Below are 12994 nucleotides of genomic sequence, written 5' to 3'. Positions count from 1 at the left end.
GAGTTATATGAGTTTATTCTATATTCTTTTTGCCTTTTGTAGCCCTACTTGCAAATGATGTATTTTTGTCAGCTATTTTCAGAATTAACTGGTGCTGCTGTTTTTGATTTAACTAGGCAAGTAAATTCTTATTTACAATGACAGCCTACTAGGGAACAGTGGGTTAACTGCCTTGTTCAGGGGGAAAATGACAGATTTTTGGCCTTGTCAGCTCGGGGATTCGATCCGGCAACCGATCAGGCTAACTGCTGCCCCAATTTGGCTGCTGTGTCGTCTATCTTAACACTTCCCCACTCAAATGATCAATTGCAAAGCCAGGCTGATCCGGCCAAGGGAACTGAAATAATTGAACCCTATCTACATGAAGCACCCCATCCAACGGCCCATTGTCATAACAGCCAGATTCCCCAGGCCGGTACTGTTCAGCAGACTGAAGCCTGTGGCCAGGGAGTGCTTACATCCACAATCCTCTCCTTCCATCCAAACCAGCCCACTGCCCTCTGCCAAACATGTCATTTCCTTTATGATCACTCCATTACACTTATTGTGGCTACAATTAAAGGGCTCAACTGGATTTGAATAAACCCCAGAGTGAACTTTCTACACCATTATGTCCCATTGGTGAACGCAGATCAGAGCGGGCCAGGGACAGAATACGCACTGGTAATTAAGAAAACAGTGTATTCAGCACATGGCCATAGTGTGAATAATTTAACATTATTGCTGTGGTCAATGTGTTGAGGGTGGTTTTCCCTCTGAGTTTGCTTTTACAGTCTGTTTCAGTCCAGCAGTGGAGATCTTGACCCATGGCCCTGGGCCCTGGGGCCTCATTTCCACAAGAGGATTTCTAATATGTGAAAAGGGAAGATGTGTCCTTTAAATTGAGTTAAAGAGAAAATGACTGTACTGTACATAAACCAGATCCCTATAGCGTTCGACTGGCCTCGCCCTTTACATTTCCTGTGCTTCAGGGTGGAAATGGCATCAAGGACAGAACCCGCTACCGTTGGTGTTGTCAACTTATAGGGCCAGGCGTAAGTGATCGACATGACAGAGGCAGATGGAAGCGGGTTGCCAATGCGTTCCCTCTGAGAGCGGCCCATGTCAGCGGTGAGTAAAAGCGTTATTACAGGAATGGAGTCACCATGAGAAGTGTCTGTCATGTGATTAATATGACCCAGAGTATAAGGTGTAATCTGGGAAGAGCTGCGCCACTCCAAGGCTTTCTCTTCCACTCATATACTCATGCATAGTCAGGAATGGCTCTGCAATAGCCTGGTTCCTGAAATGTTTGTGCTATCTTGTCAGCTCCTGTATGGTCATTGCCACGACATGTTGGCAAGCCAGTACAAACCGATCTGGAACCAGGTTAGCTCTGCAATACAAAAAAATACAATCACCCACAACTCAAAAGGGAAACCAGGCTACCTAAGTATGGTTCTCAATCAGGGACAACAAAAGACAGCTGCCTCTGACTGAGAACCAGACCATGCCAAACACAGAAATCTCAAATCATAGAAAAAGGAACATAGACAACCCACCCAACTCACGCCCTGACCATTCTAAAACAAAGACAAAACAAGAGAACTAAGGTCAGAACGTTACCTTGTCTTTGATTGATTGATTGATTGATTGATTGATTTAACATATACAAATATGTATACACACAGTACATACTGACAGGGATAACAAAATAAAGACAATGACTTATTTCCATTGTGGTCCGTTTCCTTTTCAGTTTTTTCTCCACCTTCCTTTAGATTAATATTTCCTATGGCTGATCAATTCGCTTGACTCTCTCATACTATAGGGAATCGGAGGACCTGTTTCACAGGCACCTGTATGGACAGCCATGGGTCACACAGAAGGGAAGCATTGAAACGTGAGGACCCTTTCACCCCTTTACAGCCTCATCAATCAGTCTCAAGGCCACACAGACAGATAGGCCATTTGTCATTCGCTTTTTCCTTTCTCTCCTTAGCCCTCCTTCAGGAAACACACACACACACACACACACACACACACACACACACACACACACACACAGCTTCGGTGGTCTGACCCCCTCCCCACCCTCGCCACGGGCACACACACACACACACACTGCTTCGGTGGTCTGACCCCTTCCCCTCCTCCGCCACGGGCACACACACACACTGCTTCGGTGGTCTGACCCCCTCCCTACCTCCGCCACACACACACACACACACACACACACACACACACACACACACACACACTGCTTCAGTGGCCTGACCCCCTCCGCACACATACTTTATGGCTTCCCAGAGATGGCCATCAATCTTAGAGTACATGCTATTGATTAACACCCACAGTGGCCACACAGACAACTACGTATGTACACTAAGTACATACAGTTGAAGTAGGAAGTTTGCATACACTTAAGCAAAATACATTTAAACTCAGTTTTTCTCAATTCCTGACATTTAATCGTAGTAAAAATTCCCTGTCTTAGGTCAGTTAGGATCACCACTTTATTTCAAAAATATGAAATGTCAAAACAATAGTAGAGAGAATGATTTATTTCAGCTTTTATCACATTCCCAGTGGGTCAGAAGTTACAATACACTCAATTAGTATTTGGAAGCATTGCCTTTAAATTGTTTAACTTGGGTCAAACGTTTTGGGTAGCCTTCCACAAGCTTCCCACAATAAGTTGGGTGAATTTTGGCCCATTCCTCCTGACAGAACTGGTGTAACTGAGTCAGGTTTGTAGGCCTCCTTGCTCGCACACACTTTTTCAGTTCTGCCCACAAATGTTCTATGGGATTGAGGTCAGGGCTTTGTGATGGCCACTCCAATAGCTTGACTTTGTTGTCCTTAAGCCATTTTTCCACAACTTTGGAAGTATGCTTGGGGTCATGGTCCATTTGGAAGACCCATTTGTGACCAAGCTTTTAACTTCCTGACTGATGTCTTGAGAGGTTGCTTCAATATATCCACATAATTTTCCTGTCTCATGATGCCATCTATTTTGTGAAGTGCACCAGTCCCTCCTGCAGCAAAGAACCCCCACAACATGATGCTGCCACCCCCGTGCTTCACAGTTGGGATGGTGCTCTTCAACTTGCAAGCCTCCCCCTTTTCTTCCAAACATTACGATGGTCATTATGGCCAAACAGTTCTATTTTTGTTTCATCAGATCAGAGGACATTTCTCCAAAAAGTACGATCTTTGTCCTCATGTGCAGTTGCAAACCATAGTCTGAGGTCTTCTGCTTTTTTATGGAACTGTGGCATCTTCTGAGCTAAGCGGCCTTTCAGGTTATGTCAATATAGGACTCGTTTTACTGTGGATATCGATACTTTTGTACCTGTTTCCTCCAGCATCTTCACAGGGTCCTTTGCTGTTGTTCTGGGATTGATTTGCACTTTTCGCACCAAAGTACGTTCACCTCTAGGAGACAGAACGCATCTCCTTCCTGAGCGGTATGACGGCTGCATGGTCCCATGGTGTTTATGCTTGCGTACTATTGTTTGTACAGATGAACGTGGTACCTTCAGGCGTTTGGAACTTGGATGAAACAGACTTGTGGAGGTCTACAATTTTTTCTGAGGTTTTGGCTGATGTCTTTTGATTTTCCCATGATGTCAAGCAAAGAGGCACTGAGTTTGAAGGTAGGCCTTGAAATACATCCACAGGAACACCTCCAATTGACTCAATTGATGTTAATTAGCCTATCAGAAGCATTTTCTGGAATTTTCCTAGCTGTTTAGTGAAATAATCTGTCTGTAGACAATTGTTGGAAAAATTACTTGTGTCATGCACAAAGTAGATGTTCTAACCAATTTGCCAAAACTATAGTTTGTTAACAATAAATGTGTGGAGTGGTTGAAAAATGAGTTTTAATGACTCCAACCTAAGTGTATGTAAACTTCCGACTTCAAATGTACATACAGTGCCTTGCGAAAGTATTCGGCCCCCTTGAACTTTGCGACCTTTTGCCAAATTTCAGGCTTCAAACATAAAGATATAAAACTGTATTTTTTGTGATGAATCAACAAGTGGGACACATTCATGAAGTGGAACGACATTTATTGGATATTTCAAACTTTTTTAACAAATCAAAAACTGAAAAATTGGGCGTGCAAAATTATTCAGCCCCCTTAAGTTAATACTTTGTAGCGCCACCTTTTGCTGCGATTACAGCTGTATGTCTCTATCAGTTTTGCACACCGAGACACTGAAATCTTTTCCCATTCCTCCTTGCAAAACAGCTCGAGCTCAGTGATGTTGGATGGAGAGCATTTGTGAACAGCAGTTTTCAGTTCTTTCCACAGATTCTCGATTGGATTCAGGTCTGGACTTTGACTTGGCCATTCTAACACCTGGATATGTTTATTTTTGAACCATTCCATTGTAGATTTTGCTTTATGTTTTGGATCATTGTCTTGTTGGAAGACAAATCTCCGTCCCAGTCTCAGGTCTTTTGCAGACTCCATCAGGTTTTCTTCCAGAATGGTCCTGTATTTGGCTCCATCCATCTTCCCATCAATTTTAACCATCTTCCCTGTCCCTGCTGAAGAAAAGCAGGCCCAAACCATGATGCTGCCACCACCATGTTTGACAGTGGGGATGGTGTGTTCAGCTGTGTTGCTTTTACGCCAAACATAACGTTTTGCATTGTTGCCAAAAAGTTGAATTTTGGTTTCATCTGACCAGAGCACCTTCTTCCACATGTTTGGTGTGTCTCCCAGGTGGCTTGTGGCAAACTTTAAACAACACTTTTTATGGATATCTTTAAGAAATGGCTTTCTTCTTGCCACTCTTCAATAAAGGCCAGATTTGTGCAATATACGACTGATTGTTGTCCTATGGACAGAGTCTCCCACCTCAGCTGTAGATCTCTGCAGTTCATCCAGAGTGATCATGGGCCTCTTGGCTGCATCTCTGATCAGTCTTCTCCTTGTATGAGCTGAAAGTTTAGAGGGACGGCCAGGTCTTGGTAGATTTGCAGTGGTCTGATACTCCTTCCATTTCAATATTATCGCTTGCACAGTGCTCCTTGGGATGTTTAAAGCTTGGGAAATCTTTTTGTATCCAAATCCGGCTTTAAACTTCTTCACAACAGTATCTCGGACCTGCCTGGTGTGTTCCTTGTTCTTCATGATGCTCTCTGCGCTTTTAACGGACCTCTGAGACTATCACAGTGCAGGTGCATTTATACAGAGACTTGATTACACACAGGTGGATTGTATTTATCATCATTAGTCATTTAGGTCAACATTGGATCATTCAGAGATCCTCACTGAACTTCTGGAGAGAGTTTGCTGCACTGAAAGTAAAGGGGCTGAATAATTTTGCACGCCCAATTTTTCAGTTTTTGATTTGTTAAAAAAGTTTGAAATATCCAATAAATGTCGTTCCACTTCATGAATGTGTCCGACTTGTTGTTGATTCATCACAAAAAAAATACAGTTTTATATATTTATGTTTGAAGCCTGAAATGTGGCAAAAGGTCGCAAAGTTCAAGGGGGCCGTATACTTTCGCAAGGCACTGTACATGCTGCTGCTGCTGATTTAAGGTGGGTCTATTTTATGACATGCTCATTTTAACTGCACATTTGCTAATTAGTGATACAGCCATACCTTTGTGTGATAGATGCTTATGTGAAGAGGAAAGAAAACCAACTATTGTAGAGGTTTGAATCATTATTGATGGATGTGTGTGTGTGAGAGAGCGGGAGAGAGTGAGAGAGATCTGGGTTGAGGAGTGAAAAGTACAATTTCTGTTCTGAATATGTGACACGTGCAGAGGGATGACATCATCACCACCCGCTACAGCTTGAGGAGATGTACATACAGTGGGTGCATTTGTAAATTCAATCTGGAGTGCCAGAGTGCACTCAGAGTGCGCTCTGGGCGTTCGTAAATTCAGAGCGTTTCATTCTCTGGTGTTCAGAGCGCACACTGGACGCTCTGGCCGAGGAGTAGAGCTGATCCGAGCGTTATGACCTCACCACGGCAGTCAAGCACCCAAGCTAACTGACTAATGTTGGCTAACTTGCTAGCAACCTCCAGAAACAAATGAGAGAACACCCAACTGACCATTTTACACACTCTTGCAGAGCTGGTTAGGCTGTTGTCATGTTATACAGAGCATTGGTGACTGTAACTGTGCTGCTGGCAACAGTTTAATAACGTTTTTTTGCCGGCGTTTACGGACGTTTTTCAACGCTCAACACCCGTTGAATTCATCAGTTATTCTGCACTCTGGCACACTCAGATGAGAGTGCTCTGAAATAGGAGTAGATAGCCAGAGTAAATTTACGAACAGATAGCCAGAGTGAATTTATGAACGCACCCAGTATGTACAATGTACAGTATGGACAATAGAAATAGAATGAATAGAACAGGCCTCCCCATTCAAGTCAATGATGGCACAATGGGTGGACTGACGGGTGTACCCATAGGAACAAAGCAGGACGTGTACCCATCAATCTGTCCCATCAGTCAACTGACATTACAAAAAAAATGCATTCCATTGCATGAGCCACATCAGTTAACATCATTTGAATGAACATTCTACATGACCATTGAAATTATTGCATCATAATACCAGGCAGCCATTGCAAGTATACCCATGGGTTTACCAGTCAAATATCCAGGCTTAGAGCTTCCAACTCTGTTCTATTCATTCTATCTACAATCCATGCTTCATCTAGATATGTTAGTGCCACTGAATGAACTTAAAATATTCATGTGGGACTGTTACGGAGGAGTGTAAATGCTTTTTTTAGGCTGGATGATGTTGTTGTTTTGTATTGTTGTATGTTTTAATTATGTAATGTGTTGATTGTTGCTTCCTTCTTGGCCAGGTCTCCCTTGAAAAGGAGACTCTGGGTCTCAATGGGCTTTTCCTGGTTAAATGAAGGTTAAATAAAAATAAAAAAAATGTGTACTATGGTATAGACAGCTCAAAAGACACAGCCCATGGGTCCAACATAGCTTCACGCCAGTAACCATGGTGACGACAGATAGCGCTTCAGAGCCTCACAGCGTCATAACCACACAGAACAGCGATCCTCTCAACCGCTAAAGCATCACTAAGTCACCATAATGCCGACGCAAAACTCTTGGCTGGATTGTTGTATGTCAATAGTAAAGGGTTAATGTCACTAGAACATGGTCATCTCACCTCAGACATAGATCATATAATTACTGAGTCTTTCACGGGGGGTATATGGTTTAAGAGTTCATCTGTATTTTTGTTCAAGCTTCAACAACAAAAAATCAAATGTTGAATGTATCTGTAGGCTAGATAATGACAGTTTAGTGGTTTTGATTCATTTTCATTTGCTTTCAATTTATATCCCCCTTTTTCTATTCCCCTCGGACAATCAGCATTACTAGAATAAAACTACTCTCTAAACATCCTGTTACAACTATGATTAAAGTAAGCTAAAGATGCGTTACATTTCTGTGGAAGTATAGTCTTTTCTTCTTAGGTTTAGGTTTGTATCATTTTGGGGCTGTGAGAAACTTAGCCTATTAAACAGGGAGTTAGAAGCTTGCCTATCCCACCGTCCCTCTGTGGCTTTTGCAGTAGCCAAATACATGTGTTGTGTTCTCCAAGGTCCTGAATTTCTCTTAGCACAATATCCGCATAGCCAGGGCTGCACAATCATTTCCTCTCTCTCTCTCTCATATTTTCAAAATGTGACAATGTGCAATCGGTGTTATTTTGGAATTGGTTGGTATCAAGAGGCCGCCCGCAAGATAATTAATTAGAGGCGTAGGGCGGTAATCTCGCACCGTTTTGTTGAACCAGAAGGGCGCAGGCATCCTGGCTAGCTAGCTAAGTAAACTTGGCAAAGGTGGTGGGAGCACGAGAGAGCCTCGGTTCAGCATGGTGTGGGGAGCATTTGGGCAGTTGCGATGCGTGGGTAAAATCACTGGGGTAGCCAAGCCCCCCGCCAAAAAAAAGCTATTTTAGAACCTACGTGTTGGGATAATTGCGTTGTTTACTAAATAATATGTTTATTCATATGCCTCAAGGCACATAAATTCAACCACACCTTTGTTTTATCACGAAACCGGATAGCAACCTCTGTAACAGACAGTTACATAACATACAGCATGGTCAAGCAAGTGAATGTTTCTGACATTTTCGGACAACTAAGCAACTATAGGTTTATAACCACAGAGAATTATCACAAGGCGCAAAGAAAACAGGAGCTACCTCCACTATTCCAGCAGCATTTCAACATCATCAAATCACTTATTCTTAGTCTAATACAGTGACAATTACAAGATACCAAAAACGTTTTAGTCCAATCAAAGTAATCTAAATATGATGTGGCTGTACATGGTTGTGATTTTTGTGCGTGTGTTTCCCTTTGAACGTTCTTCGAGTAGAAAAACATGTTGACTCACCCTACTTGTAGAGAAACGACAATGTCCTCCTCCTCTCTTTCATATTGACTAAACGTCAATCTCTCTGTCATACAGTGCAGCTTTTATTATTTGTTGTCCTAGGCTACCTGGCTAAAATGCTTGTTCCCTAGCCTAATGTACAATCAGGGGCAACGTTAGCTAGTTGACATTAGCCTTCTACATCTAGCTACATATTGAACTTCCATCCTCTCAGGCCAGGGGCACAACAATGTATGAATTAATGGTTGGATAAGAAACGTTATTATAATCATTGGTCAGTACGGACAATTAAGTTTAACCACAAGTCTAAATCCCTGTCTCCATCCGTGGCTAATTTAGGAAAGGGACAATTGTAGCTAGCTAGCTAGCCACCGGAGGACAAAAACACCACGAGATGCAACAATTCAAGTTGTTTCTGTCAATGATGTATGCTCTCAATGGGATTTGACAGGACTTTTGGTGGACCATTCACAGTTGAGCTCGCTCTGTTTAGCTCAACGCTGATTGGCAAATTTGTTATACTTTTTTTTATCAAGGGAGGCAAAACTCTCGCTGGCTTTACATGCATTCCATGCTACAGGCGGCAACAATGTCATACCCGAACGGACCAGACGGTATCAGAATATGGCCTACGCGTAGAGATACCGAGTGGCGCTGTTTCGCTCCCTCGTGTGCTTTCTCCTGTGACGTTCAGCCTCTTGCAAATTGAAGGAACATTATGAAACACAGAGACGAAAGACACATTTTTTGTTTATTATTATTATTATTATTTTTTTTCCATTTTGGGGGGAAGTCTGTCTTCCCTTGTCATCCATGAATACACGCTACTGCATTTGGAAATCAAAGACCCTATTACCAACCGACCCAAATCCCCAGCACGACTAAAATTGGGAAATTAATGAACAATTTCATGTCAGTATCACCAAGTCATTTTAGTGTGCATGCGCTGCATCGGGGTTGGCAATAAATTCAGTTATTTCACTATCGGGGTTCAGGCCAAGCCTGTGTGCCCATTGTATTATACAAGTGCCAGCATGATTCAAAACTTGGAATGCATGGCACGCCCTCCTTTGGCCCAATGATATCCATGTTTCCCTTTGAACGAGGGGGCCGCCCGTGGTCTCTGTGATGCGCAATATACATGTTGATCTGGAAGAATAATATGCATCCCAGGGTTGAAACACTGTAAGGCTTCACCATAACTAATTTGTGTCGATTACTTCAACACATATAGTAATTAAAGATTACTATGGAGTGGCCTGCCTGGGCTTCTAGGGCCCCAGTGGACTAAATAGATGTTTTTATTGTCACATACATCACGTGTTGTTTTAGAGGGTCAGCCATAGTACCCCTGGAGCAAATTATGGTTAAGTGCCTTGCTCAAGGGCACATCGCTAGGCTACCTGCCACCCTACAGCTTCTCCTCTGGGGTTTGAGTGTCTTCTCCAGGGATGAGTGCTTTCGGGTGGGGGTCAATGCTCACTGTGCTAGACAATGACATACATCCATCGTGTTAATGACGTCTATAAAGTCACTGTGGACATCTGCTGAGTGCTGAGGGGGAGAACATTTACCCCGACTGAGGTGCGCTCCACTCCTCCCTCTGATCCTTGGGACTCCCCTCTCACCTGAAAACTGTCTCCATCTAGCGGTGCTCCGGCTGAGCATCAGTGACAGTGCCCAGAGACAAGGAAGTTGGAATGACGGCCTGTGTATTAGCAACCACCTGCAAATACACTTTTAGTCAAATCTCCTTTTATGCACAACGTATTGCAGGCTATTGCTTTGATGTGATACTACTCTGTCAGGACGGTGTGGTACAGAGTCCGTTTCAGAAAGATATTTGGTTAATGCAGACACGGGCGTGCATAACCGGGTATCCGCAAGGCATCAAGGAGGAGCGCTCCATTTGATTACACAGAAGTTAAATAATGCCCGGAGCACTTCACACGCCCTCAACGAACTGGGGAGAGGAACTTGGGTTTTCGGCGCAGCTGCACATCAGTGAGAGTGGGGGAGAGGAGAGGCAGCCGAGCAAACAACTTCCATATTTGTTGCTCTCCTTCAACGATTCTGCAAATTCGGTTATTGATCCCCCTTCTCTCCCCTTCTCTCTCTAGTGGTTATTATGTAATTATTCAACGGTTGCCTCCGCAGCTGGAGCCGCAGCTTGTGTTATGCTGGTAGCACACTTGTGCATTTGTGTGTGTCTGTGGTGAGCGCGCGTGTGTGTGTGATTTTATGTCCTTTCGCGCTTCAGCTGCGAACACAGAGCACAGTTGTCGGTGTGGACTCGGCCCATACAGTCATTGGTCTCCGAAGAGGATCACAGTTGCGCTTTTCTTGAATAGCTCGAGCTCTAGGAGTGAAAAAGAAGCGGGAGGCGCGAGCTGAGCTTCCGGGTGTTGTTTGGCTAGAGAAAGCGCTCGAGAATGTCCTTGTATGACTGGAGCCAAGTCTTTTCCCGTGTTTGGAGCACGGAATTACTCCCGTTTTGAACTTGTTCCTGGTTCGTTTCCACCCTTTTGCCAAGGCGAGAATTTTCTGGATACTTTTGTGTGCAGAGAGGATTGTTTTATATTAGAAAGAGAACGGAAAGCTTTATTTTTCAAACAAGTCACTTTTACGCAGAGGTGAGAAGGCTACATTACTCGTGTGTTGTGTGTGCTTCCCAGACTATTGACGTTTAATCATGTATGTTCTACTGCTAAATATTGCTTCAGTGACTACTCGTTCTCACGCTTTTACATTCACTATCGAAGACAGTAGGGCTGGCTATACGTGGGACATGTCTGTGCAATGCATTTAGATATTATTATTTATTGAGTTTCAGAAGGAAACCGAATGAACAGCCTGTGGACGATTTATTAATTTCAGCCATGCATGATATGTCACAGTGTAGCCTATGAGTAGGCTAATGCTTGGGTTGTTTTCCTGCCTCTCCAGATGTCTTCTCGCCGCGCTGTGGTTTTGTGATCGCCCACCAGAGCGTCGAGAGCTCTTCACCGGGACCGAGTCTCACACAGTGGGTCACCATGGCAACGGGAGTGGCGGCGTGGTTACCCTTTGCCCGGGCTGCTGCTATAGGATGGATGCCGGTAGCCAGTGCGCCCATGCCGACGCCCCCGCCGGACAACCGGCGGAAGCAGGACGGGCTCATCTTGCTCAATGTCAGCGGACAGAAGTTCCAGACGTGGCGGAATACATTGGAGCGGTACCCGGACACTTTACTGGGCAGCACGGAGCGGGAATTTTTCTTCCACGAGGAGACAAACGAATACTTTTTCGACCGTGACCCGGATATTTTCAGACACATTCTGAACTTCTACCGTACCGGGAAGCTGCACTACCCGCGCCAGGAGTGCATCTCGGCCTACGATGAGGAGCTGGCCTTCTTTGGGATCATACCGGAGATCATAGGGGACTGTTGCTATGAAGAGTACAAGGACCGGCGGCGGGAGAACCAGGAAAGGATCCAGGATGACGAGGACAGCGAGAACCAGAACGATATGGTCCCGCCGGATATGACATTCAGAGAAACCATGTGGCGGGCCTTCGAGAACCCCCACACGAGCACCATGGCCCTGGTGTTTTATTATGTCACCGGCTTCTTCATTGCGGTTTCCGTGATGGCTAACGTGGTGGAGACGGTCCCGTGCGGGACTTTGCCAAATCGGGTCAAACAGGTGTCGTGCGGGGAGCGGTACGCCTTGGCATTTTTCTGTCTGGATACGGCCTGCGTCATGATCTTCACCGTGGAGTACCTGCTGCGTCTAATGGCGGCGCCCAGCCGCTGGAACTTCATCAAGAGCGTGATGAGTGTCATCGATGTGGTGGCCATTATGCCCTATTACATCGGCCTGGTCATGACTGACAACGAGGACGTCAGCGGGGCCTTCGTCACCCTGAGGGTCTTCCGCGTTTTCAGGATTTTCAAATTCTCCCGCCACTCTGCGGGGCTGCGCATCCTGGGCTACACGCTGAAGAGCTGCGCCTCGGAGCTGGGCTTCCTGCTCTTCTCCCTCACCATGGCCATCATCATCTTCGCCACCGTCATGTTCTATGCTGAGAAGGGCTCCTCAGCCAGCAAGTTCACCAGCATCCCAGCAGCCTTCTGGTACACCATCGTCACCATGACAACTCTGGGGTAGGTGCTGGTCCAGCTTACCATACAGTGTAGATGTGTGGTCACATGCTCAGGAGGTATGTTGTCGTGTCAACCCTAAATCAGCAGCATTGGTTTGCTGTTGCTCTCTCCTTTGAGTGTGTTCTCTCTACACAGCTGCAGTGTGAATGGAAGGTTGGGTAAATGGCTCAGAGGCCTGGCTAAATCCTGATTTACATGAAACACCTTCACGTGAACGGTTTAGGGCATTCACAATAACATTCACATTCAAAGTCCTCAGAGACATTTACCTTATTCACAGGCCAAGCTGTAGGCCTATGATGTCATCATATCATAACCACTGCAGCAGTTCTCATCATTAAGATTCACACCTCTTCAACACAGTCAAATGAAGAGAGCTATACATAGAAAACATGGGAGGAGCAGAGAGAGATCAATGACAATATTTAAATCAGAATATACTGCAATAGA

The 12994-nt window shown here is 44.7% G+C and overlaps 1 protein-coding gene across 1 annotated transcript; it reads left to right on the top strand.

Moving 5' to 3' along the window:
• The first annotated feature begins 10423 nt into the window (after nt 1-10423).
• On the top strand, nt 10424-12676 carry LOC110490331 (potassium voltage-gated channel subfamily D member 2-like). Its single transcript, XM_021563659.2, has 2 exons — nt 10424-11030; nt 11344-12676. Exon 2 carries the CDS (start codon nt 11433-11435, stop codon nt 12546-12548), a length of 1116 nt encoding a protein of 371 aa, XP_021419334.1. The 5' UTR covers nt 10424-11030; nt 11344-11432; the 3' UTR covers nt 12549-12676.
• The last annotated feature ends 318 nt before the right edge of the window (nt 12677-12994 follow it).

This window comes from Oncorhynchus mykiss, chromosome 15 (assembly GCF_013265735.2).
Source record: "Oncorhynchus mykiss isolate Arlee chromosome 15, USDA_OmykA_1.1, whole genome shotgun sequence".
NCBI classification, from domain to species: Eukaryota; Metazoa; Chordata; class Actinopteri; order Salmoniformes; family Salmonidae; genus Oncorhynchus; species Oncorhynchus mykiss.
Note: the sequence above shows the minus strand (reverse complement) of the source record. Positions and strands in the feature narration are given on the sequence as shown.

Excerpts from the sequence above, each read along its gene's own strand:
- LOC110490331 (XM_021563659.2), top strand. The coding sequence starts at position 11,433 with ATGGCAACGGGAGTGGCGGCGTGGTTACCCTTTGCCCGGGCTGCTGCT.